The 25,065-nt window shown below is 33.2% G+C and overlaps 3 protein-coding genes across 6 annotated transcripts; all 3 read left to right on the forward strand.

Moving 5' to 3' along the window:
* The first annotated feature begins 88 nt into the window (after positions 1 to 88).
* LOC130656145 (uncharacterized) lies at positions 89 to 3,045 on the forward strand. 2 transcript variants are annotated; one of them, XR_008984858.1, is made up of 5 exons: positions 89 to 546; positions 641 to 841; positions 916 to 1,685; positions 1,768 to 2,155; positions 2,237 to 3,045. XR_008984858.1 is itself a non-coding variant. In XM_057458965.1 (4 exons), the coding sequence occupies exons 1-4, from the start codon at positions 394 to 396 to the stop codon at positions 2,024 to 2,026; spliced, it is 1,383 nt and encodes a 460-aa protein (XP_057314948.1). In that variant the 5' UTR covers positions 89 to 393; the 3' UTR covers positions 2,027 to 3,045. The 2 variants fall into 2 exon arrangements, 1 of the variants encoding a protein (XP_057314948.1); XM_057458965.1 differs by having other exon boundaries at positions 1,768 to 3,045.
* A 4,459-nt stretch (positions 3,046 to 7,504) lies between these two features.
* LOC130656147 (abscission/NoCut checkpoint regulator-like) lies at positions 7,505 to 10,582 on the forward strand. 3 transcript variants are annotated; one of them, XM_057458970.1, is made up of 10 exons: positions 7,505 to 7,681; positions 8,393 to 8,514; positions 8,612 to 8,760; positions 8,966 to 9,054; positions 9,139 to 9,316; positions 9,432 to 9,511; positions 9,654 to 9,702; positions 9,779 to 9,813; positions 9,941 to 10,107; positions 10,323 to 10,582. In XM_057458970.1, the coding sequence occupies exons 1-10, from the start codon at positions 7,676 to 7,678 to the stop codon at positions 10,393 to 10,395; spliced, it is 948 nt and encodes a 315-aa protein (XP_057314953.1). In that variant the 5' UTR covers positions 7,505 to 7,675; the 3' UTR covers positions 10,396 to 10,582. The 3 variants fall into 3 exon arrangements, with proteins under 3 accessions (XP_057314953.1, XP_057314951.1, XP_057314952.1); XM_057458968.1 differs by lacking the exon at positions 7,505 to 7,681 and adding an exon at positions 7,688 to 8,278; XM_057458969.1 differs by lacking the exon at positions 7,505 to 7,681 and adding an exon at positions 7,688 to 8,278 and having other exon boundaries at positions 9,441 to 9,511.
* Positions 10,583 to 11,239: 657 nt separating this feature from the next.
* On the forward strand, positions 11,240 to 13,445 carry LOC130656150 (coiled-coil domain-containing protein 167-like). The gene is made up of 4 exons (XM_057458972.1): positions 11,240 to 11,395; positions 11,841 to 11,935; positions 12,020 to 12,072; positions 13,242 to 13,445. Exons 1-4 carry the CDS (start codon positions 11,375 to 11,377, stop codon positions 13,346 to 13,348), a joined length of 276 nt encoding a protein of 91 aa, XP_057314955.1. The 5' UTR covers positions 11,240 to 11,374; the 3' UTR covers positions 13,349 to 13,445.
* Positions 13,446 to 25,065: the final 11,620 nt, after the last annotated feature.

Raw genomic sequence — 25,065 nt, forward strand, 5'->3', positions numbered from 1 at the left:
AGCTCCTAATGTCATCTGTTTTATAAGTAGGAAATTTTTCGATTTCCAAAATATATCATTTAACTCGCTGGAGCATCCAAAAGAAAAAAGAGTAACTTGATTTTACTAGGTCTTGGAATGGTTGCATTGTGCTAGATGTGAAGTAGGCTCAGGCAACTTGATTTATTAGCCTAAACCCGGTCTTGGAATGGTTGCATTGTGCTAGATGTGAAGTAGGCTCAGGCAACTTGATTTATTAGCCTAAACCCGGCTCTGGTGTCTGTCAGATTTTTTAAGGGTTGCAAAATCTTTGATTGCTTAATAATTATTTTAGAAGATCTGATTAATTAAAAAACTATTTGCCTGCCGAAAAAAATGTAAACAAAGTTTATAGCAAGTTATCTATACCCTCTGATGTTATTGTTAGTCCTGCAAAGTCAACAATATTCTGACCGAACTGATTCTGGTCGGAAATGTGTTTTCGATGCAGAAACGGAGGCCCGGCTAGCTAAGTGCATTGGTGTTGTATGTAACCTTGGTTTTAGTCCTACGTTGGATGAAATTTTGGTAAGCTAATAGCTGTTTTTGTAAGGGTTTAAAACTGAATGTTGGAAATTCTGTCACTATTTATATTTGTATCATCATTTAATTTATTATTTAGGATCTTGTTGCCGAATACATCAAAGTCACAGGGACGATTTCACTCCAGTTTAAAAATGGAAGGCCTGGTTTGGTGTGGATAAAGAGCTTTATGAAAAGAAACGGACTGAGTCACAAGAAGGCTGAGATGATTAGTACTGCCCGTAAAGCAAACACATCCAATCCATTTATAATTTTTGATTTCTACGATCAATTGGAACAGGTAATATACGCTTTTATAGGAAACAGCGTTTATAATTTGACCGTGCATGATGTATAGTAAAATGATATTTTTAGATCTTCGAGAAATACCCTAATCTGGATGCACAACGGATCTGGAACTGTGACGAAAGTTCTTTCCCAACTGATCCATCAAAAGGGAAAGTTGTCTCCGTGAAGGGACAGCGTGCCCTTAAATTACGGTATGGCGCTGGGAGAGAAAACATCACTGTACTCGGTGTTTGTAATGCAGCTGGAGTGGCACTTGACCCTCTTATTATATTCACTGGAAAAAATATGCAAAGTACGTGGTACGGGGACAAGGCTCTACCCAACACATTTTACGCCAAGTCTGAAAACGGTTGGATGGACACGGAAGTTTTTTCCACGTGGTTCGCCAAATTCACTGAGGACGTAACAGAAAGACCATTGTTACTGGTGTTTGATGGGCACCTTACCCATATCAGCATATCTGTCATTAAAAAAGCATTGGAAGATGATATAATTATAATGAAATTCCCTCCACATGTTACGGATGTCATGCAACTCCTAGATGTTGCATGTTTTGGACCCTTAAAACGTGCTTGGGAGAAGCGCCTCCATTTACGCGTGACAACACATGGTGCTAAAAGCCAATTGACAAAGTCTGAGTTTGTCAATGAACTCTGTTCCATTTGGAAAGATGGCATGAAAAAAGAAAGCGTTATCAATGGATTTAGGAGTACTGGAATATGGCCAATTGACAGAACCATGTATCCAAAGGAACGCTTGGACCCAAGATTGTTAGCGAAATATTATACGTGGAAACAAAGTGGTAAAGCTCTTGATTGGTCTAAATTGTCAGACGGGTACGTTATTTTCTTTTGTGACTGATAAAAATGGCTAAACCTGTTGAATAAACATCTTGACTGAACATTTTTGTACTTTCAGACAAATCGATGAAGCTGCGGGTCTTGCGCAAAATCAAATCTCGCCATCATTACCACTGCCCGAATTGCAAAACCAAGCAGAATCTCCTTTATCAATATCTAATACCACACCTACAACCACCCCTAATGTAAATATAACTCCATCATCTCTGCCAGGCGGAAGTCGTGATGAAACTAATGAGATGAATATCTTGTTAAAGCGGCTTGGACCATATCCATATACAGCACCTACAGGCTTCTGCTGGATTCCAAATGGTTGAAAGTTGTCACCAATTAACCAGTCCACCCCAAAATCGACTGAGGTATTTGAAGAGCTGTTCCTCGATAAAGTAAAAGGTTCAGTAGATCAGCCTAAGAAAAGAAGACAAAAGTTAGATCTTAGCGGAAAGGTAAAATATTATTTAAGAATAAGTACATTAATGATTTTGCATTTCACATTAAAAATAACTAATTGATTGTCCATGTTGTAGGTTATTACGCAGAAAGAGCTGCTAGAAGAGCTTGAACGAAAAGCCCAGGAGAGAGAAGAAAGGGAAGCAAAGGCGTTGCTAAGAAAAGAAGAAAGAGAAAGGAAGAAACAACAAATTGCAATTGCGAGCAAAAAGGGAAAGCAGAAAATTACAATAAACAAGGAAGACGACAGCGATACCGATGAGATTACCTCGAGCGAAGAAGAAGATGAAGAAGAGGAAGAAGAGGAAGGAGAAAGAGAGGAAAGCGAAGAGGACGTTGTCCAGGATGAATCAACAGATACACTGTTGTCAATGGAAAAAACGTGGAAGTTTTTATATTCGCCAACAAAAGAATTCGATGTGGTTGGTAAATGGTACGCATGCATTTACGACACCAAGAGAGGTCCTAGTTTGTACATAGGAAAAGCCCTCACGCGATTTTTGTATGATGAAAACGGTGTTGCTGCAGGATTAGAGATAGAATGTCTGCAAAAAAAGTTGGGGACAGCTGACAACATCCTTCGGGAAATAAAAAAAACAAGCGAGTTCAGAACAGCTGTAGGGGAAGATATCAACACCTTCGCTGTCCAAAATGTTATCTGTGGGCCGTTAACTGCAACTTTTTTGGGTGGTGACAAATGGGAGTTCCCACAGTATCCTCAAGTTCGAGAATTATTCGAAAGGATAAAAAAGAAGAACAGAGACGCAATGCATGTTTCGGAAAGATGCAAATGGGAGAGTAATTTAAATGAAATGTAGTTGTTGTATAACTGCCGGTATTTTCCCTGTTTAAAATAAAAGCCGAAGTTTCAAGGTCATTTTCGCCACACTACACGTTGTATTGATTCAATTCCCTGTTATATTTTATTAGTTATTTCCATTGCACCTCTTTGAAATTATTGACGGTTGTAGTTCTAATATTCAAAAAGATAAAAAAGGCACAAATAGACTAATCCAGACTACACCGCTACGTAAATAGCGTGCATAACCATTAGATCTTAGGTGCGTAACAAACTATTTTATTAATTGCGCAGGGTGTTATAATCATTACGCACCTGCGTAAAGAATATAAAAAAATGCGTAATGATTAGAGTTTTTTCGATCTAATCATTACGCATTGTTTTATGTGAAAAAGTGCATGATAGCGCTTCCATATGGTCCTCATATTTGGTGAATATGTTACAAGAAACTAATTTTGCATGAATAAAACAAAAGAACAGCTTAACGATTAGAACAGCGACCGTAGTTCATGATTATTTAAAAAGTGCGTAACGATTACCTCATCTGACTATAGTTGTTAAAGCCTGAGTACATATACAATAACTTTTACCGTTCAGTTTAAATGTTTAGTTTTATTACATAAAATAGTTTTAAAAACCAGATGCTTTTCCGTATCTTTCAAAGACTTTCGAAATTACCTTGCGTAAGTGTGAAATATACTTTTGGCATTTTCCTGGCATCACAGTCAACCATATTTCCGAAATCGTATTTTCTAATTCTTCTTTCATGTGCGGTTTATACTCATTTCGAAAAAAAAATTTAGGCTGATGAGAAAAACAAATGTTTCTGAAAAGAATTAAAACTTTTTTTGCGCGATAAGAAAAAACGCTTGCAAGAAAAACTAAAACTTTTGGAGACTCGTCAGACAAAATGTCTGCAACATTTCCAGTTTGGTTGGACATGTCCGTAGCTCATTTCGAACATTTGTCGGACAAAACATCCTAGATTTCCGTCTGGATCGGACACTTTTAGATATCAGAATTATTGACTAGTCCTGGTTCTTTTAATCAATGAGCAAGCCTATTCATAGCAACTGAACCATCCTAGCTAATTCACCGACTTCAGACTTAGTTAAAAGGGCTACGTAGACATAAATCTCTTTGGCCTGGCCCTTTTGTCATTGGTAACCAGTTTTTATAGAAGAAATCCAGCCATGCTGTTCCTAACTAATGCGAATGTGAACGTCAACGTAACACGGATAAAGCAAGTCTCCAAAACTGCACTTCAGGCAGAACAGATATTTTATCATGGAGATAATTTTTTCATTTAACAAAACAATTGGAAACCATAGCAGGTCCAAAATTAATTGATTTTTTTTCTTTATGGGGCAAGTGTTATTTTTATTCAAACAATTTTAAAAACAAAACCCAAGATGGTATAATTTTTTTTCTGTATATCAGGCCCAGTCGGGAAAATTTACTCCTGCGAGCGCTAAATCGCTCACATAAATTAATCTGCGTGAGCGATCCATGTGCGATCACAAAAGCTTGTGCAAATTAGTTTGCGTGAGTGGTCAATGAAACAAAAAGTTACGACATGCACATGCTTGATCTGTAAAATGAAAATTTCTTTCTGCAGATGCAGGAATGCCAGCCTTAAAACGAAACCCAATAAAAATGAATTTTGTAAAACGTATTAACCATAAGTGCAAAGTTGAATGCGATGATGTGTTGGCAGATTTGCTATATTTTTAAAACTTTATTCAACATGTTTTTTCTTTGGTATACATCACAAGAACATGCGTCCAAAAGCTGTATTAAGGTATAGGGCACCTAACCTCTCCTATGTTCTGGTTATATTTAACTTGCATGGGTGCGCACTCTTCTCGCAGTATTCTCTGTGACGATGAAGGTCGGACTGACTTGTGGCATGGTTCCAAATGGTCTTCCGTTTTTCGATCGAGTCTCAGTGTAATGCACCAGCCGAGCATAAGAGTGTCAGCATGAAGGAGCCGACCTTAATGTTCTCTTTACCTCATGTTCTTCATAATAACACGATCTGTCTTCATAAGCTTTGTGTTTTTGGTGGCGCTTCTTTAGTAGATTCTCTTAAAATGTGAAAAAATATATTGTAGGATCTCTAGAAAATTCTGATAAATAGTCTCTTACGTGAGCGATAAATCACTCGCGTAAACTTTTTTGCGCGTGTGTGGGAGTGTGCGCGTGCAATTGCACACGTCTCCTGATCAGGCCTGAATGAATTTTTAAGTTTTATGTAAGCCATGTGGATAAAGTTTTTTATTTAATTTAAAAACGAAGCATATTTGCTTGGATGACATGAAAAATAAACAATAAATTTATGAAAATGACAGTCATGCATACTATTTCTAACATGTAAAAAAGGAAGTTAAGATTGAGAGAGTCACTATGCGTTGATGCTTGATGATCGTGTTTCGGGTTCACGATTTAAAACGTCCCCCACTTTTCTACCGCAAAACAAATGCACAACAAAGATTAATCTTGGAGCATCGCGTAACATCCTTTGCATGTGCGTTTTACATCACATGTGTTAATTGATTTACACGTTCAAATCATCTCACCCCTACTCGAATATTCCTGAAAAAGACTGATGCAATATTACATTCAGGCGGTACTCTACAGTAATGTGAAAAGGTTTGTTAACATCGTGGTTCGTGTTTATTTCATGTTACACACGAACCACGACAGCCAACAATGCATATTTTTTTAACAATCGTCGACCTCACGATCATGTTTCGTGGACTACACGAACAAAAATTAAATATTACATGGTGGTTTCCACGATAGATAATTTCTATTGTAAAACAGCAAAGACCGTTAGTTTATCAATTAAATTAAAAACCGACAGCAAGAAAATTAATTAACACTTGCTAGCTACATAATAGATTAGAATAATAGATTTTAATCGTTCGTGAAACAAAACGTGATGTAAAAAAACATTTCTATCGCTGCTTTTTGACTATAAACTTTTAAAATACGATCTTAAAAAAAATTTCTATCGCCGCTTTTCGTTTATAAACTTTTAAAGTGCGATCTAAAAAACATTTCTATCGCCGCTTTTCGTTTTTAAACTTTTAAAATTCAATCTAAAAAAGCATTTCTATCGGTGCGGACAAATTTAACTTTTCTATACGAATGACATTTTGTAAAAATACGATCGCGTCCATGACGAAAAAGTATACATCAAGCAAAAACTAAGAATATGCTTTTTTAACTTGATAAAACCTGAAACAAACAAATTAACTTTGATAAAAGACTTTTTTGAAAAGAAAAAAAATTAAATTATACTGGTTATAAAAATCGTAGAGCTCGGGAAAATAATCGTGGGACACACGATCCTTTGTTTTTGTTTTTTTTTAATTTTGGGATGTTTTTTGGTAGCGCAACAAAGGCAATTTGGCAAGGTAAATTCTGCAAGTTGTTGTTTTAGATTCAGCCTTTCTGGGCTCTTTTGCATTCTATATGGAAATGATGATGAAAGGATGTTGGTTTTTAGGCATGCTGTTGACTGAAATATATATTTTGTTAACTTTTGTGCAAATATATATAAGGGTAGCACTGTCTTGTGATTGGAGTTGCAATTGAATCCAGCTTTGACAGTTCAGCTTGGATTTACCAACAGCAGTAACTGTTTTGTCACATTGAATGAGATTGCTGAAATTTATGCTTAGTGCATTCAGTACAGATGGACCAGCTAAACAAATGCTTGCTCCACTATCAGGGAATATGGGAAGTGTGACAGAGTGTGTTGAGCTCAGTGACTGTTAACGTACAAAATTTATTTCTGTAGTGCTTGCGTTCTAGCAGTAAATGACATAGTGGTCAGAGTCATAATCATATGTAACATAAGAATTACAGAAGCATTTGCATAACCAGAGTTGCTTTCTAGTTGACGGCAAACCTTTGCAAAAGCATTTTCCCCATGAAGGACAGGATACGGATCTTTAAAGTGAGCTGTGAGATAAGAATCCACAACCAGAGCAGGATTTAGAAGATTTTGTTTATCCCTGCTTTACTGAGATATTCTAGTTAGATGGTCAAATGGTTGTTGTAGATGTAGTAAATTGCGAAGTGAAGCTTCGAAAGGTTCAGCATGCATGATGATCTCAACTAGAGATTTGCAGGAAGGTCTGTTTGTAGGGCCTCGTTGTGAAGTCTGCGCATAAACCGATCCTTTATATGAGCTTATATGTTTTCTTCAAAGTGGGAACAGTCCTGTGCAGTGGATTTCAAGCAAATAAAGTTGATATGAATGCTTTCACCTTCTGATTGGTGAATGTTAGCGAATGATGTTTAATGCAAAGTTGGATTAGATTTGGTGGCAACAATAGAATTATTTGCTTGAACATTATTATTATTATTATTATTATGAATGTTTATACAAGATGGATATAATTCAGTTTTTAAAAAACTGCTCTTAATATATGTCCTGTGTCATTGTTTTCAGAGAGAGAGAGGAAGAATGAAAGTAAGTGTGTTAATGATGCTGTTTTGAACAACCTCATGACATGGATTGTAGAGATGGTCGTGGTTGATGAGATGGTTTTTTTCTAGTTTTTTGAATATAACGCAGTCAATGCAAAATTTTCAAAACTGATGTGTGGAATGATGATTTATCCAAAGTTGCAGTTGATGGTTCATTTGATTTGGGGTGGTGGAGTATTGGTAGAATATCACCAACAACTATGATTTCAATATCATGAAGGTTAGTCTTTGGTGAAGTCGCCTAGAGAGCTTTCTGTGATGCTGTTCTTCACAAATTTAAGTGTCAACGGTGGCACCAGATATGCCAGCTGATATGCCCGCTGTGGTGAAGAAGGATTTCCACTGTTCGTTATCTTGCAGCGCTATGTTTGAATGTGCAGGATAATAAATCACAAATATAAACACAACACAATGCCTTGGATAATACAATATTCTCATTACTTGCTACCATGTTTGAATAACAATTAATATTATATAAAGAAGGATCTTATTGATTTGTTCTAAACTGTGCTTGAGGATTATTTTTCTGTTCTGATCTGGGAGATATTGCTATTTTTCGAGTGAAATAATTTGGTTATGCCTCTGTTTAACAAAGTAATCACTAACCTTTTTGTACAAATTTTAAAAGAGTGCATCATTAAGTGATAGCACAAATTTGTTTTCATGAAATTCCCTATGCTGTCAAGTAAAGAAACCATCTTTTTATCATTGTAGCATTGATAAGATAAACCATAAATATTAAGTGACATGTTTCTGTACATGACACAATATGTCCTGTTATACTTGTCAATCAAAATTTAATTGGAGGAAGAAGGAGGTATGAAATGTTCATAATAAAACCTATAAGAACTTTCGTTACAATCCACTGATATTCGTGATTTAAATTTAAGTGCATAAATTTATATGTGTCAATTTGTATTGTTGTTTTTAGTTGGGCTGTAAAAGTTGTGGGAAAGCATTTTGCAAAGACTGTCTAAAACAGAAAATAACCGTACCAAAATTGGGAACTGAGGAACTTGTTTGCAACAAATGTTTCAAAGAAATTACAACCAAGTAAGAGTTTGACTGTTTCTTTTTATCTGTATATTTATACATTTGTATTTGTATATTTTACTGTTCAAAGTTGAATTACCTGCACGTTTTATTTTAGACAACAAAAGAATACCACTCAAAAGCAGCATGGATATGTTGACAATCCTAACACATATTTTGGACCTTCAATGCGTGATATTGCTGGAAATCAAAGCACAAGTACTGATGATGCTATCAAGGAACGGTTGAAACGTTTAAAGGACACAGGTCAGCATAGCAATGTTTTATTACAGTAATAACCAATAATATAGGAAGCCTTTAATATTACATATATAATTATATAATATATATAATTATATATAAAATATTAATTTTTGTCCTAATTTTTTTATGAATTATTACTATGTTCTATGAAAGCAAAACATCTTTATTCAAAGTGCGCACTTCATAATTATTTCTATGTTTTTGCTAGAAAACACAAACGCATCATCAGAAAAAGATATCCATCAACGTTTTCAACAGCTCACTGGTAGACAGTCTCACGCCAGCAGTAAATCAAATGTAGGTCTTTCTGATTGTAAATTTCATTACTAATAGCACCCACCATATACAGTGTGTATACTTTTCAAATGATATCCTTTTTAGATTTTAACTCCCCAAAAGAAATTAACTGAGACTGAAGAAATTGCAAATTTACTCAAACAAACTCAAGAAGAAGTAGGTATTGATCAGAAGTATGAAAAAAATGATAGCAACGAGGATGTAAATAGAAAAATTAATGATATGGAAGAGAGATTTTTGAGATTAACAGGAATTGATCCAGGTAAACACTTTTTTGAGTATTTACGTTATTTATATTAAAACTGCATATAAATGCATATTTTAGATAAAGTGGTAATGCATTTTTTCTTGATTTTGACTTAAGTCTGTATTTCAAGAGGTTTCAGGAAGAAGTCTTAATCAAGGGAGTGACAGCTCCGAAGACGAGTATGAAGCAACTAAACGTGTTATCAAAAAGGTAACTTAAATATGCCCAAGTCAAAAACGTGGTGTTGTTTTTACATTTTTATCTTCTTTTTTTGGTTTAGTTTTTATATGTGTGTGTGTGTGTGTTTTGTGTTTTTGTAATTTTTATTTTTTACTTTTGTTTCTATTATTAGGCTTTAGCAGAATCACAATTAGATGATAAAGTCAAGGCTGAGGGTTATGGTAAGATTTATATTTATGTAGAAAAAAAGAATTATTCTTCAGTCATGACCTATAATGAGAATTTAACTGTTTTTAGGTGAATTAATTATGGAAAATAAAATGCGTGGCAAGGTTTGTATGCATGTGGCATGCTAATACTTACTTTAAGAAAAATAACTAGATATAGAAAAGATTGGGCGAGCAGTTATATTCCAGGACTGTCATACGTGTAGCTCTGGAAAGTTTCTGTTTGTTGTAGCTTCCTGAAGTTCCATCAACTGCCCCTGGTACAAAAAAATATACCTTTGGTGGAGTGAATGATGACAGCGAGGATGAAGAACTTCCTTGGTGTTGTATATGTAATAATGATGCGACAATACGCTGCCATGATTGTGATGATGACCTTTACTGTAGACGATGTTTCAGGTACCGAAACGCAACATTTTATCATGTTGTATTCTAGAAATATCTGCTAATATAAAAAATTTATAAAAAAATAGCATGTAATTCTTTGTCTATGGCATTTGTTAATTTCAAACTGTCTTAATAATTAATATTTTTTATATAAGAACCCAGGCTGAGCTGATAAAAATAAAGTCCACAAACGCACCTAAAGCAATAATTGTTTCATTTCTCTTTAGAGATGGACATGCCGAGTATGATATGAAACATCACAATACCTCTTCTTATAATCCACCGAAAAAAAAGAGATGACGTTGGCTATCATCAAACAAAACTTTTTACATAATTTTAATAGATTTATACTATAAATGCTTCTTAAACTCTTGAACACTGACTTTAAAACCCTTTCGCTTCCCAGGTCTTTGGGTCATCCTAGTTACCATTATAAAACTTTTGAACACTTATTGTTATTTTTGAAAGTAGACTGAACTTTGTACAATATGAAGTGTTTTTTTGGTTGTCTGACCCAAATGCCATGCAGAGTGGAGCAATGCAGCGCAATCTTAAATATGTTTGTAAAAATGCATGGCTGTGGTGACTGAAACGGTTAAAATTGTACTGATAAATTATTAAAAAGCACTTAATAGACGGTCTTTTTCATTATTCTTTTTTATCAAATAAGTTTGAACTGCCAACTGTCTCACTCACTACTACCTTCTTTTTTAGATTTTTCGCTACACCTTTTTTTTAAAAAAGAAACAAATTAAAATATGCATAGCTATGTTACTTATTTTTTAAAAGAAGTATTTACTTTGTGGTGCTTAATCAGAGTTTTACAGTGGTTTCTTAAAGTTTATGTCCCACAAGACATGCCCAAAGTATTTATAGTGAAATAGTAATATTAATCTTGGAGTTGTTAAATTTGTAAATATTATCATTATTCTGATCCTTTGTTTTTTTTTTACATATTTTTTAAAACTATGTTATAATTATATTCTCCCAAAATTATTGCATATAATGCTTATGAGGTATATTTAGGCCAATATAAACAAATAAACATCTGCTAATGCTAAGTTCTGCAGATTATCCATATTTAATTGATTTAAAAGTTACATGTAAAAATGCGACCAATATGCTGAGGTTTATTTTTTGTCATATGGTGATTAGAACATTTATCATGGTCAAAAATTTTCAATTGCAGACACCCAGTGTGTAATGCAAATACCAACACCTTGTGTTTAGTTTCACATTTTTTGCTTTTCAGAACAAAATAAATAAATGAATAAATAAAATGCCATCAATTGTTTCTCAGGTTAGTATAAACATTTTTAAAAGAAATTGTCAACTATAGTATAAAATATCAATTTGATTATGTAAATCTGTTTTTCTTTTTGCTTTTTGTCATAACTTACATTACTAAAAGAATAATGTGAGATGTTGAGTGGGAGTTTTTTATGTGTTGAGAGAGTTTGTATGTATGTGTTGAGAGAGTTTGTATATATGTGTTGAGAGAGTTTGTATGTATATGTTGAGAGAATTTGTGTGGATGTGTTGGGAGAGTTTGTATATATGTGTTGAGGGAGTTAGTATGTATGTGTTGAGAGAATTTGTATGTATTTGTTGATAGAGTTTGTATGTATATGTTGAGAGAATTTGTATGTATGTGTTGAGAGAATTTGTATGTATATATTGAGAGAGTTTGTACGTATTCGTGAATATAAATATTTACATCCTTTTTTTATACTTCTAATTTACAGATCGATTTCTTTGAAGAGAGAATTAAACATTGTGAGGACAGACTGGAAGATATCGCATCATCTTTAAACGGGACGAAACTAACGTCGAACCGAAGGTAATGCTTTGAATCCTTCAACTTTTCTTTGACACAAAAGATGCCAGTCAGTTGGTTCTTTTTAGATTTATTGTTCTGTTTTAGGGATGATTTAACCGTTGAGAGAGAACAGTTATCATCAGCTTTATTAGAACATAGTAAGTTTTTGATTACAAGCGCAAGCTTCTTTCTTTGGAAGTATAAATATTTATATTTATACGTACCTTATTCCATTCGGGATAACACAGGCAGATGTTTAAACTTAAAAATACTAAGCGGTCATTCATGGTTAAAAAAAAAAAAAACTCAATTCCAAAAAAAATGTCGCGGGAACGCATTGACATGATGAAACTAAATTTGTTTTATGGCCTTAAAATTCGAACCTGTTTTTAACACACTCATCCCTACAGCAGAGACTTTCCAATTTGGGAAGGCTACACTACTTTTGGATCTTCGTTTCTCATCTTGGCTTGAAATTAATAAGCTCCCCTGCTGAAGAAGCACTTTAAACAGCGCCGCCCTTAAAATTTATAATAAGCGCCATTACAGTTATTTTGTACACATTCTTTCCTTAAATTTTCGACTTTAGTCACTTACACGAAAGTCGAGCTAATGGTGCTGAAAAAGTTTAAAAATAATGAGAAAAAAAACAACATCTTAAATCATCTTTAAAATAAAATATTGGGTATCCAAATATAACTGAAAATGACAGAAAACTCTCTACATATATTGGATATCCATGATTTATTCGATAAAAGAACTTCGTTGATTTTAACTTACATGTTCTAATAAAATAAACTTCAAACTTTTTGGACTAGCCAGCTGGCTATATCCTTTGAAATTTTCCATAGCAACATACAAGTTTTTTTCACATAAGTTCATTCGAAGCAACAACAATGATTTTAAAATCTTTTAAAGGTATTAATTGCCTTCTTTAAGGTTGTAACCTAGCATTTTTTAACAAATACAGCTCCTTGTGTTGTCTCTGTTCCCTCGTCAAAATAAACTTTCGATTTACTGTATTTAATACATTTTACAGACCGTAGCTTTTTTACCGCCAAAAAGATACTGAAGAAAATTTTTCTTTTTTTAGAAAATTAAAATAAAAAAGTATCAAATTCATCATAAAAAATTAATTATTTATAAACAGGTTGTCCATATCTCTATCTGGCTCTTAAGTGTGTATAGTTTTTTGCACATTAACTTTTTGAGTGGTCCGCTTATTACACGCTATTCTTCAGAATATGTGTGTGGTTTAAACTTATGACCCCTTTAATCTTATGAGTGTTGTCTAGAAGTAAAATTTTAAAACACGTTCTTTTTTTAGAAAAAAATCTTTCTTCCCTCCGTCATGAAAACAGAAGAACCATGTTATTATCTGTCGCCATATTTATTATAATAGCTAGTGTGTATTTATTATTGCAGGGAACTTAATTCTTTACTGTATTTATTTATAGAGAAAATAATATTTACCCGAATTTTTTTTCTAAATATAAAGAGAAAGAAAACGGTTTACTGACTGGGAACTTGATGTATAAATTTGATTGACTATACCAATTTTTCCTAAATATTCACCGGGTTTTGTGAATTGGTCTGACAAGATTCTATTCATTGCTTTTCTTATTAAACATTACGAAACTTTCAATTCGCATAGTAAAGTTAGAAAGCTTGGTCAAATTGGCAGAGATTACTTCCTTCGCTACTTTTTTTCTAGGAAACAACTTTCTCTAAAATATTCTGCAAAGGATAAAGATAGTACAATGCCTGTAAAGGATGCTTGTTCATTTATATGCTGCAATATTTTGAGTTTTGATCAATCGCAAATTAAAAAAATCATAGCTTAACGACATTATTTTCATAATTTTCGCGAATGAGCACTGGATGTATTTGTTAGAAAATTCAATTCTTGCGACAATAAGAACACTGTTCAAAAGCTTTGCAGAATACTCTTACTTTATTTTCTTCAGAAAATATTAACCACTAAATAGAGACTTAATTTTTCGAAAATGACGAAAGTCGCAAAAATTAATTTTGCGAATAATTACTTTATGCCTTACAGACAGAGTGACCACATCCTGAGAAATTGATGATAGTATTTTGTATTCGGATTCTACTTTTTCAGGTGTAGTATATATATAATTGAAATTCAAAAAAGTTTGTTAAATTTTTTTGGCCTTCGACTGTTTGTGATACGTGTGATACATTAAGAGAAGAACGTGTTTACGGAAGAAACTTGCGGCTCAGCTTTACCGCAAATTTTTTTTTCATTTTTCGGGAAAAAAATTTTCGCGGTTAAACAAAATTGTTTTTTATGCGGGAAAAACAACTTTTGCGCTTCTTCAAAATTTTTATTGGCACATTTCGCGGGGATTAATTTTTTTTCAAAACCGCAAATACCTTGATACTACAAACTAAGTATTTTTATCATATTGGCCTTGTTCATTTTATATCTGGGATAGAGAAAAATTCATAATGAGAACGGAAATCGTGTTGGTAAAATTAAAAAAGGCGGTCCTACAATCTACAGAATGAGATAAACGCTTTCTTGAACTTATTAAGATTTTTGAAAGAAAATTCGCATATTGTTTAAGATTAAAGGAACTGAGCTTCACTTACCACACAAAAATTTTTCAATTCACTAACAGTCTACTTATAGGAAAAACACGTAGAAAATTTTCTTGTTTGGATAAATGACTCCAATTGCAGGTTTCCGTAAAAATCGGACAGAACTTATTTCTTCCTTTTAATTCAGATTTATTATTGGTGGCAAGCTCCTCCAAGGGGTAAAATATAGAAAATCTAAGGTGTGCTTATGTAGGTTAATATTTTAAATGATTACAACCGGGAGCTGAATTCCACTTCCCACACAAAATTTACAGTCTGAAAAATGCAGAGAAAGCATCCTCCTTTGGGTAGATAATGCATCCCATTGTTGGTTTTTATGGGAAGTCAATTTTTTCAAGGGTCATCAGGCTGATCAATCTGGACTGTCAAAATAATTTCCTGTTTTTTAATGGCTGTTTGTTGTAGTCATTGATAACATAAACATTTCAAACAATTTGTACTAAATGAGCTGGTCAAATCCGTCAAGGGCTTTCCAAATATTTGTAGTATTTCTTGTTCAAGTAGGCGCATATTTTAATGCAGTCCTTTATTATCAGAAATTTTCGCATTTTCTTTTAATTTTGCGAAATTAATTTGAAATAAATTTTTGCGACGATTAAATTTTAAGAATTTTTCAAACTTTTTACGAAATGCATTAATTGCCACTGTGGCTATTAACGAAAATATGTTCCAGCGAATTTTTGTCAATTCTATTATCGCGAAATTGATTTTCTTAAATGCGTGTTTTTAGTTTACATCGGACGCCAGTTATTCTTGATTCGAAGTTCGTTTTCTTTGATGGAAATCTTCCGATTTACTCTAGAAAATGTAAGAAACACCATAGAATATCTGCAGTGTGATAAGTTCGGCGAATAAAAGGTTCTAGTGCACAAGTCACTTCCAAATGAACCTCGGTGTAGCTTTTTATAAGATTGTTTCAGTTCTTACCAATAAGTTTCTTTAGATCCTAGTAATTTGCTATTAATAAATTAACGCGAAAATTGTTGAAATGGGCGAAATTTAGAAAAATGCAACATTTTGATTCGCGAAATTGCGAAAATTTTTACTCGAACATTTATTCCATTTGTGCACAAAGTCACTTTTTGATACGCTAAGAACAAAAGTAAATTTTTATGTGAAATTTTCACGGTCCTACAGAAACTTTACATAAAGGCTTCCACAAAAATATAGGAATTAGCCAAGAAACAAGGAGAACTTCGTCACTGATTAATTATCATCTTAATTACTATCTTCATCACCAACATCTCTCGTCTCTCTGCTACATTTCTGCATTTGCAGGTAGGGATTGCACAGCTGCAACTTCACCACCAACATTTATAAATGTAGTGGCATCTAATTTTTGTCAAGAAGTTCGGGATGAACAGAACAAAGATTTTCACATGTAATTCTCGGAAAAGAATGTCATCTTTCACTATGTCGTTCCTTTCTGGAAATCCTGGCATTCGGTCTGAAAATAATTCCTAAAGGTTTTCTTCTCCTGCATATTTCCGGATCTTGTAGCTATATTCTTGTGATATTTTTCTTTTATGGGCACCTTTATCTATAGTAAGTAGTAACAGATGGTAGGGTGAGCAACTTGATTGCTTATAGGTTTTCAATGAGGGTAATTGTCGATCAATAAAGCAAAATATATTCCTTCAAAAGAAAACTTCTTGACCAGCTTCCTTAGCCATTCTCCAAACAATTTTCCATCCACCCAACCTTTTCGTTGATTTGTATACTGACAAGGTAAAAACTTGAGATTCTTGAAGCATCGTGTATTCTTGACCTTCACAATAACGAACATGAGTACCTTATCGACATTCGTGTTTGCTGATGCTATGCCGGTAGTAGGTATTTTACTTAAGCTTTCCTCTAGAGCGCTTCTCTATCTTCAGCTTATATGTTTTATTTGGAAGGCATTGATAAAAATGTCCGAATTCTTTCGGGTTTTAAATGTTTTTTAGGTCAAACTTTGACAGTTGGAAAAGAAGATTCCCGTTACGTATTTAACCATCTCTGGCGTGAATGATTTCGACTACCCGAAAACTATCTTAATCAAAATACTATTTCTTTATTTCTTCCAGCGTTGAAGCCAAACATCTGGAGCATGGAAGTTTCAGTGTTTAATCCTTTGACAATAGTAACAACCAACCTTTGAACTCCCGCTAACTCGAACCTGAAAAGTCAAGTTAACGAAAGTTCGAGTTATCCGACGTTCGACTAAACCGGAGTTTTTTATAAGAAAGTATTAACAAAAGTTCAAAGGGCCCAAGAAATATGTTCGAGGCAATGAAAGTTCTAGTTATCCAGTGTTCAAGTTACCGGGAGATAACTGTACATTCAAGTGTTACATACTTCGGAACTGATTATAAACAGTCTGGTCAACCAATTTATACATGATTTACATTGGTTTCTCTTTTTTATGCATTCAATAAGTATTTTTCGTTTTTTTAACCTTCTTGACTGGTTGATAAAATATTCTTAGGTACAGAGTTGTTAGGTATTTCGCAGCTGCATTTTTCACGAAGTGTTTTGTGAGTGTACTTAATTTTTCCTGCAATCAACATGTTTTTACATATAAACAAAACCACAACACGGCAAACATAAAACAACAAACAAATTAGGAACACTGGCAAATGTCAAAACATTAAAGAAATGAGCAATCCAAACAAATCTTATATCAGACGTTATCATGCTATCATGACAAAGTGGACTCCAACAAATGGAGAAATTCTCAATGCGCGATTAGAATCGGAAAATAAGTACGTTAAATTTGAAGTAAATACAAGTTGCATTTAAAAGGCGCGATGCCTTTCCAAAGAAAGAGGTGCCCATTTCGCTAAAACTATTTTTTTCTATGTGTTAGCGATGAAGAATCGTAGGCGATGGGGGTGGGCTAAAGACTCCTTTGCTATCCATTTTCGCTACCTCAATTTACCACTATTAAAGTAGAAAGTTATATTTCTTTATTTTTCTTCTTTTTTTGTAATTTTGAATTCACATGAGGTAGAATTAAGCAACATAAAACATAAAAGTCTCTTAAGCAAACACACGAGACATTTTTTTTTTAAAATAACGAAAAATCGTTTTTTTAATTATCATCAGGTTCTTTCGGTTCTCTGTTCTTTCGCCTCTCCCCACTCGCCTCTATTGCTACGGTCCTGCTGCTAATTTTTTTTTATCTTTGTTGTAAATATTATGTCTACTAAATGCAACTTATCTTCGATATGATTCACGCTGTTTACATCAAACAAAAAAATGGAAAAGCTAATTGGTACAATCAATGTCTAGACAATATAACAATCAAATACAAAGATTTCACGTGATTTACTAACTTATCGAAAATTTTAATTAATTGTCGAAAATTGACAAATTATATCTTTATCTGCATAATTTTATAAATGCTTGTAATTTCGTGACATTTTTTCCAAAAAATGGTAGCTATGTGGTGAAACGTGCCCAGATTTTACCTAAATATATCTTTTTATACATTTGTGATAGGGATTTTGTTTGTTTCATTCGTTAAAAGTGAACTTATTTATGTGCACATCTAACTAACTCAATGCAACAATAAATAACGAAAAAAAGTTGTATTGACATATTTGCATTTTCTTTCCTGTGTCATTTTTTTTTCTTTTTTTTAGCATTAAAACTTGTAAACAAAAGTTGTTTTTTAGTATTTTATTAAAGAACAGTTTATTCTTATCACCTAGTACTTGTTTGATTTTAATTTTGACTTTCTCTTAGGATAAGTTAGTGATATAAATTTCTTTTATAAACGATCATCATGTTGACATTCTAGCAGTTAAAGTTATTACTGAACTCTCATTTGTCGTAAAACTATGTTTGTTGGTACGCCAAGAAATGTTCCTATGTTATAGGAAGTTTTTGCCTTTTACATTTAAAAAAGTTAAAGCTGTTTAAAAGTCGTAATTTGTTATTTTTTTTTTGTTATTTGTTATTTTGCATATGTTGTATGGCCTTGTCGCTTCTAGTTTGTTTAGTAGTATTGTGTTCGTAAATCTGTGTATACAGTTCTTAGCATGTCTTGTCTGTATGCGTTTTGTTTGTGTTCGTTACATTCAGTAGTCGTTCGTATATGTCGTAATTATAGATCGCTTGTTTGTTATTTTTTGTGTTTTCCAAGAGACGTTCTCAGGGTGGGTGTTTGTTTCCACCCATTATCTGATTTTTACGTGAAGTATTTGTTAGTGTTTGTATACGCATTGTGTAAATGAGATTGTTTTGTCATGTAGTTTATTCAATTCCGTTTAGTTATTTTACACTTGTATTGATTGGCTGTATTGGATATATTCATGTTTATTAGTTAGTTGAATTCGTTTTTACGGTGATGTTATGTGACTTATTCGTTCAAATTAACTGGTATATGATAGTATCTATCACAAAGTTGCATTGATGATTGTGGTTATTAAAAAAGAAATATACATGTTTTTAATATTTTATATTTAATGGGGAGATTTTTCGCCCAAAGTATTTTGTTTACTTAATGCAGCTTATCTTCTGTATGAATAACACTGTTTACATCGAATAAAAAATAGGAAATCTATTTGCTACAATCAATGTCAATATAACAATCAGACATTTCACGTGATTTACTAACCTATTGAAAATTTTAATTAATTGTCGCAAATTGACAAATGATATCTTAATGATGTTATCATGCATTTGATGTGCCCAGAATTCATCTAGACACATTTTTCTATAGATTAGGACCGATTGGGAGTTTGTTTACGTAAACAGAAAAAAATACGTGTCATTAGTGTGGTTATATATAAAAAAATAAAAAATAACCAGGAAAAGTTTTTTTAGCATATTTTACCTGGTTATTTTCTTCCTGTTTTTTTACAACTAATGATCATTTTCTTGCATTGGCAAGTGTAAACAAAGATGATTTCCAATAATTTATTCCTGTCAACCTCTTACTTGTATCGCTTTGTTTTAATTTAGATCTTGTTCGCTTACACTGCAACAATTCTGGGAAACTTCTGTGCCAAAGTTAGGAGAGCTATGGAGCATCAGAGTTCTTTGAGATAAACATTGAAAGTACTTTCGAGATTTATCTCAAAGTGCTTTTAGCTGATAAAGGTGAGAAGTGGTATAAAGAAAAAGGCTGAGGCCACGGAAATGTGTCAAATCAAGCCATGATTTTGTTAAGTAAATTATAGTTTCCTTAATCAACTATGTACGAAAAACACAGCGCTGCATCTTTAATATGCCTCTTATTGACGTACGGTGCGCGACATTAGGACTTGTTTCTGATGAAAAAAAGAGAGTAAATTTTAGTGTGACCGAAACTTCGAGATATTCCAATGTCTAGAGAACTGAAATAAACTGCAGATATGTTAGAACATCAATAACATGCAGAAAAAAACGCATGCTCAAGTAAAGACCTTCGTTATTATTCTTTTCAGGGACTGCAACAACACTTTAACATGCAATAAATTAGTTTTTTTTTACACAACATCCGTTTCTTTGTCGCTACAAACAAACTCATTGCATTTGACAACATGTGAGAATCTCTATCCCTACGTTCAAGCGCATTTATACATATATAATTGACTCACAATGGAAATTCAACAACTACTCATCAATCCAATTTCCTAAAACCACCCAAATTTTAAGTACCAGTGGTAATCATAGCTAGAACAGCGTTGTTTATAAACAAAAGATGTGTGTAGCTGCAACTGTCACTGCAGTCATAATTATATAATATTGTCTAGAAGTTAATTTGCCGTAAATGATTACCTTGTTGTGAACTAGAACGTGCGCTTGACTTCGATTCTCAGACCTCTGGACGTAACGAAAAGAAAAGTTTTGGTTAAGTTGATCAAACATTAAAGAACAGCATCAGGATACCAGCTATTGACAAATTGGAGCTCCAGTAAGATGGCGATTGAAATGCCTTATCGACCTAAAAAAAGGTTAAAAGTAATAACATTGGTGACCATGTTTGAACTATTACTTGTCTTGTATTTTATCTGTTTTTTATTAAACCCGATTAAACACGGCACGTTTTGAATGGCACGTATAAACGCGAAAATTGTTGATTGTTGTGTCCCCCACCCCTCTGTCTGGGTATACGTGACTAGATTACATAGTTATTGACAAAATTACGACACTGATGATCAATTTTTATATTTAACCGCTTTTTAACAGATGAGCGTGGTTTGGTATTTAAGATTGTTTCCGTGATAAAATGTTTTTCCACGTTATTCTAAATTGTTGGCTAGCTTATCTAAATTTCGAAGTACCTTCCCATATTGTTATGAGTAATTTTTTTCATTATTACAGCTATTTGTTTCGGTGAATCTGAGTAAATTTTCACGTACGCACTAATTACTTTCGACCTTCCCTCGTTATTGTATTTAAGTCGTCATCCTCCAGGCCAATCACCTGACCGCTTAGTATGTTTTTTGTATCTTTTTCTTTAAAAAAATTAGGAGATTCGTTTCTGTTCGGAGTCCTAAGCTCCTGACACAAATAATGCACAACCAACGGACATGACCGTTCCCTGCTACTAAAGCAACATATTATTCTCCTTAATACAAAAGACACTTCGAAAACTGAAACCTTTGGCTAGACAACAGCTTTGATAGCCTACATGTACGCCATTTGAAAAAAAACTAACTTTATGAGACAGCTCATTCTGCTGTTAGTCATATACAGGAAAATGTTACGTTGTGTTACAAAGTTAGCGTCATTAGATAGAGGAGTAATATGAGTCAATACGGGGATCACTTAAGGTATATCAATTGCTTACTATATTATACATATTATACTGATTCATGCAACGACACCGCAGAAAAACATACATTGGCGTCATCAAGTTATTTTAAAATTTGCGGTTAACCCAACCGTTGTCACCTCCCACACACATTAAAACAAGGCTGAGAAGTAGTCATGAAATATAATATAGCATGTCCGGCAGGCAGTTATGTTCCTTAACATTTGAAACCTTCACTGCAAAAAACCCTCCATAGAAAAGCTACATATTTTGAGCCGAAAAGAGCCTTGTAGCCAAATATTTTGTTACATTATGATTTGTGTTCTTAATAAAGTATATTTCAAGATAAAAAAAGAAGCTGTAGGGGTCTCAGAGCGCTTTTAGAGTAAAAAATGTGCGCTACTAGAGAAGTTTTGGACAATATAAGTGCTTTTAACTAGGCTGTTCCAAAGTTTTTGAAATAAATTGTTGTTACAAAACACACGAGATTGTAATGAAGTTCGAATCATTTGTTGGAGCGTCAATAGTTTCTGTCAAATTTGATTGGTTTCAAAAATATTACGACACTATCTGTCAAAATTATGGTCTCTATTAACCGTCTTCTGCAGAAGTTAGAAAAATAAATATTTTATGTTTAAAATATTACCAACAATCAACCGTGATACTGCTGAACGTTAAAGAACTTCACGACTATCGAACATGCTTCCAAATGTAAAATTATATACTGAAGAAAATTTATGCGGCGTAAAGTAACCTGAAAAAAACGCTGCAACCGGATACGTAGCTCGATTTTAACTGCATTTAAACGCTTACATTTAACCCCTAATCATCCAACTACTCTGTTATATTAATACGCTAATTGCGTGTGTCTGTCTATGACAGGAAAAATGAATTTAGAGTGTTTTTCCTTAAAAAAAATCCTCAATAGCATATCATATTTGCTAAACTTTTTTTAATTCTGTTCTTTGTGCCATATTATTAAAATCTTTGCGTCATTGTAAAAATTTTTATAAAAATCACGAGTGATTAATTTTTATTGTTCCCTCGATGCATTTTCTTTGTTCTAAATACATGCATGGATAAAATTACGGACAATTAACATTGTGTTGCCTATTTCGTTTAAAAAAAATAATTATTCGCTCCTTCTTAAAGAAATTAACATAAACAATATTATGATCAGAAGAACAATAAAATTAGAGAACTTTTTTAAGTGGATTTTTGTTTGTGGTCTATTTCATTGGCACCTTTTGATTAAAATCGATCTATAGTAATTTTTATATCTAAAAAATTCCGACCATTCTCAGTTTCTGGATGTGATTAGTTTTTTAAATTAGTTGAGGCTAAAATTCTACTTATTTTGTTTTCATTTTAACCTTTTTTAAAAGCGTAAGGAAAATTAAGATTATTAAAGACAGCTTTCTTTTTTCTACTCAATGTGTTTTACTAAAAACAGGATTTTCACAACAGCGTAATGATTTTTTTTCGCAGAATCCGAAAAAAAAACTTCGTTCCCGACTTATCGCAGAACGTCGGAAACAGCGCGGTGAAAATGAGTGTAGACTTAATTCATACTAAAGCCAGTTCCTTCTATAAGTGGTGTAAGTTTGGATTTTTCAAATTATGTATACTTTGATTCTTTTTTCTTCCTGCAGTGTTAGAAAAAGCTTAACAGAAAGTGAAGTAATGGAATATTTTTTAGTTATTTACTAATAGAATAATTTAACCTGTGCTTACGTTTAGACAGGCTAAGATGACCAACGTTCAAGCCAAGCTGGCACTTGATTGAAGTGTACAGCATTTTTTTAAACATCAAAGGTTCTAGAAACACTTTTATCTAAGTTGCTCGGAAGTTTTGCATATTATATTCTTTAATTTACAATCTCTTAACCAATTCAAAGTTACTTGGGAAGTATAATACAATTCTGAAACTAACAAAGATGGTAGATTTACTTTCACGTTTAGTCAGATGGTTATTTGTAACGTGACCAAATATCCGAAGGTTTGTGATATAACTATTGGTTACTCATACGTACAATGCAGGTATGGACTCAAAAGACTTCCACAGACAAGGTTTAATCATATTGTTAGACTTCTAAATTGTTTTCCTACAAAAAGTAATAGAATTTGAAAGGTGAGGAAATTTTTTATTTTATTTTTGTAGAAAAAAGTGACTGAAGAAAGAACGTAAACCATTTTACCCAAAAATAAAACAGTGAATGAATTTTCTCTAAGGTTGAAAATTTGCCTCACGACATTTATTGTAAGAAAGACGAAAGACCGGCGCATCTTAATATAATCATTGTAGAATCATGGCTAAGAAGAGTAAAATTAATTTCGGATTTTCTTATCTAACCCTGCATATTGATCTCGAAGTAGGTCATGCGGAGATTATAATGAACGCAAGTTAGTGGAAGGCGTATGTTAAATGTTTCCTTCTTGAGGTGGAGCGCTCATTAGAGGACAGCGCTAATGACAGGAAGTATGATTAAATTTTAATTCGCAAAACCAAACGGAAAACCGTATTTTAAATAATTGGTTAGCAGTCCTTCCTGTCATGTAAAATTTTACAAGACAGGAAGAACTGTTGAATCGACGTTTAAAAAAAACTCACAAAACACTGGAATTATTTTAACTGAAAATCGTAAATAAATTCTTTATTTGATATTTATAACTGGTTTTAAAACCGCTTACTACTTAAATCCCCCCACCCCTCGTTTCTATTTCTTTCTTTTCGCATGACATGTTGTAGAATACTTTTGATATTGAAAGCTCCAGATTTCCGTTTAAATTTACTTTAAAATTACTTTTAAAGGGTATTAATTTTTTTCAAGGCAACTAAAACTCTTAGAAACTAAATTTCCTCTTAAAATATTGTCCCTGATCAGCTTATTCTTTGGTTTTAGGGATATTAGTTCCTTCCATCTACTGGGATAGCTTCCATTAACAAAAAAAATAAAACGATATTATAATTTACTACATGTGATAATGCGAATATTTATTTAGCATCTAATTAAATTCAAAAATCACGGTTTTTCGCAACGTCTATGTACAAATGTTAGATGAGTATATCTGTCTTAAATTGTTTTTACTATAATATTAAAGGTACCGTTTTCACGAGAGTTTTTTTCACTTTTGGCGTAAAATGAAACCAGTTTGATCTCCGTTGTTAGGCTTTTTACTGATTATATCCCTGAAGTGAAACTCACTTAGGTTTGAATTTCACAACAGCTGGAAAAACCTTGTTAACACACCAAAAAAACTAAAGCGCTACTGCGCATGTAAAGCCGGTTGGTGTAAAAGATAGCTACAACCCGAAATTTTTACGCCACTTTAGGCGTAATGTAACCTCGCCTAAAACTCAGATTTTCTTGAATTTAACTTCACCTAGGTCGAAGTGAAGCTTTCATAAAATCGCAGCCTAAACAAAGAGTAATCACGTAGGAACTTTTAGCAAATTACATTTGCTCACAAAACAATCTCTCCGACTCAAAATAATCAGCGGTAAAAAAACAATAATGTCATAGCGAAATTGCTCACATCAGCAAATTTCAACCCTTCTAATAATTTTTTTATGTTATGGTATATGGGGGACACAGTGTAACGGTAACGATTTGTAATCATACAATTGCAGGCTCTAGTTTTCCCGTTCGTACTATTTTTGGAGCCATTATCGACCGCCAATCGGCCTGTCTGACAGGCAAGCAAGTTAAAGCAATATACGCGCAACATGGAGCAATGCCATACGTATCTTTAGCGGTGACGTGACAAGGGAAAAGTAGACAGCAATTAGGACAGAATC

Source organism: Hydractinia symbiolongicarpus, chromosome 9, assembly GCF_029227915.1.
Source record: "Hydractinia symbiolongicarpus strain clone_291-10 chromosome 9, HSymV2.1, whole genome shotgun sequence".
Classification (NCBI taxonomy): Eukaryota; Metazoa; Cnidaria; class Hydrozoa; order Anthoathecata; family Hydractiniidae; genus Hydractinia; species Hydractinia symbiolongicarpus.

What these genes read in the sequence shown, in the direction of transcription:
- LOC130656145 (XM_057458965.1), top strand. Translation starts at nt 394, where the DNA reads ATGTTATTGTTAGTCCTGCAAAGTCAACAATATTCTGACCGAACTGAT. An exon ending in CTACGTTGGATGAAATTTTG is followed by an intron (nt 547 to 640) that starts GTAAGCTAATAG and finishes TTTATTATTTAG; the next exon opens with GATCTTGTTGCCGAATACAT. An exon ending in TGGTCTAAATTGTCAGACGG is followed by an intron (nt 1,686 to 1,767) that starts GTACGTTATTTT and finishes TTGTACTTTCAG; the next exon opens with ACAAATCGATGAAGCTGCGG.
- LOC130656147 (XM_057458968.1), top strand. Translation starts at nt 8,231, where the DNA reads ATGTCCTGTTATACTTGTCAATCAAAATTTAATTGGAGGAAGAAGGAG. An exon ending in TTAATTGGAGGAAGAAGGAG is followed by an intron (nt 8,279 to 8,392) that starts GTATGAAATGTT and finishes TGTTGTTTTTAG; the next exon opens with TTGGGCTGTAAAAGTTGTGG. An exon ending in AAAATAAAATGCGTGGCAAG is followed by an intron (nt 9,814 to 9,940) that starts GTTTGTATGCAT and finishes TGTTTGTTGTAG; the next exon opens with CTTCCTGAAGTTCCATCAAC.
- LOC130656150 (XM_057458972.1), top strand. Translation starts at nt 11,375, where the DNA reads ATGCCATCAATTGTTTCTCAG. An exon ending in TGCCATCAATTGTTTCTCAG is followed by an intron (nt 11,396 to 11,840) that starts GTTAGTATAAAC and finishes TCTAATTTACAG; the next exon opens with ATCGATTTCTTTGAAGAGAG. An exon ending in AAACTAACGTCGAACCGAAG is followed by an intron (nt 11,936 to 12,019) that starts GTAATGCTTTGA and finishes GTTCTGTTTTAG; the next exon opens with GGATGATTTAACCGTTGAGA.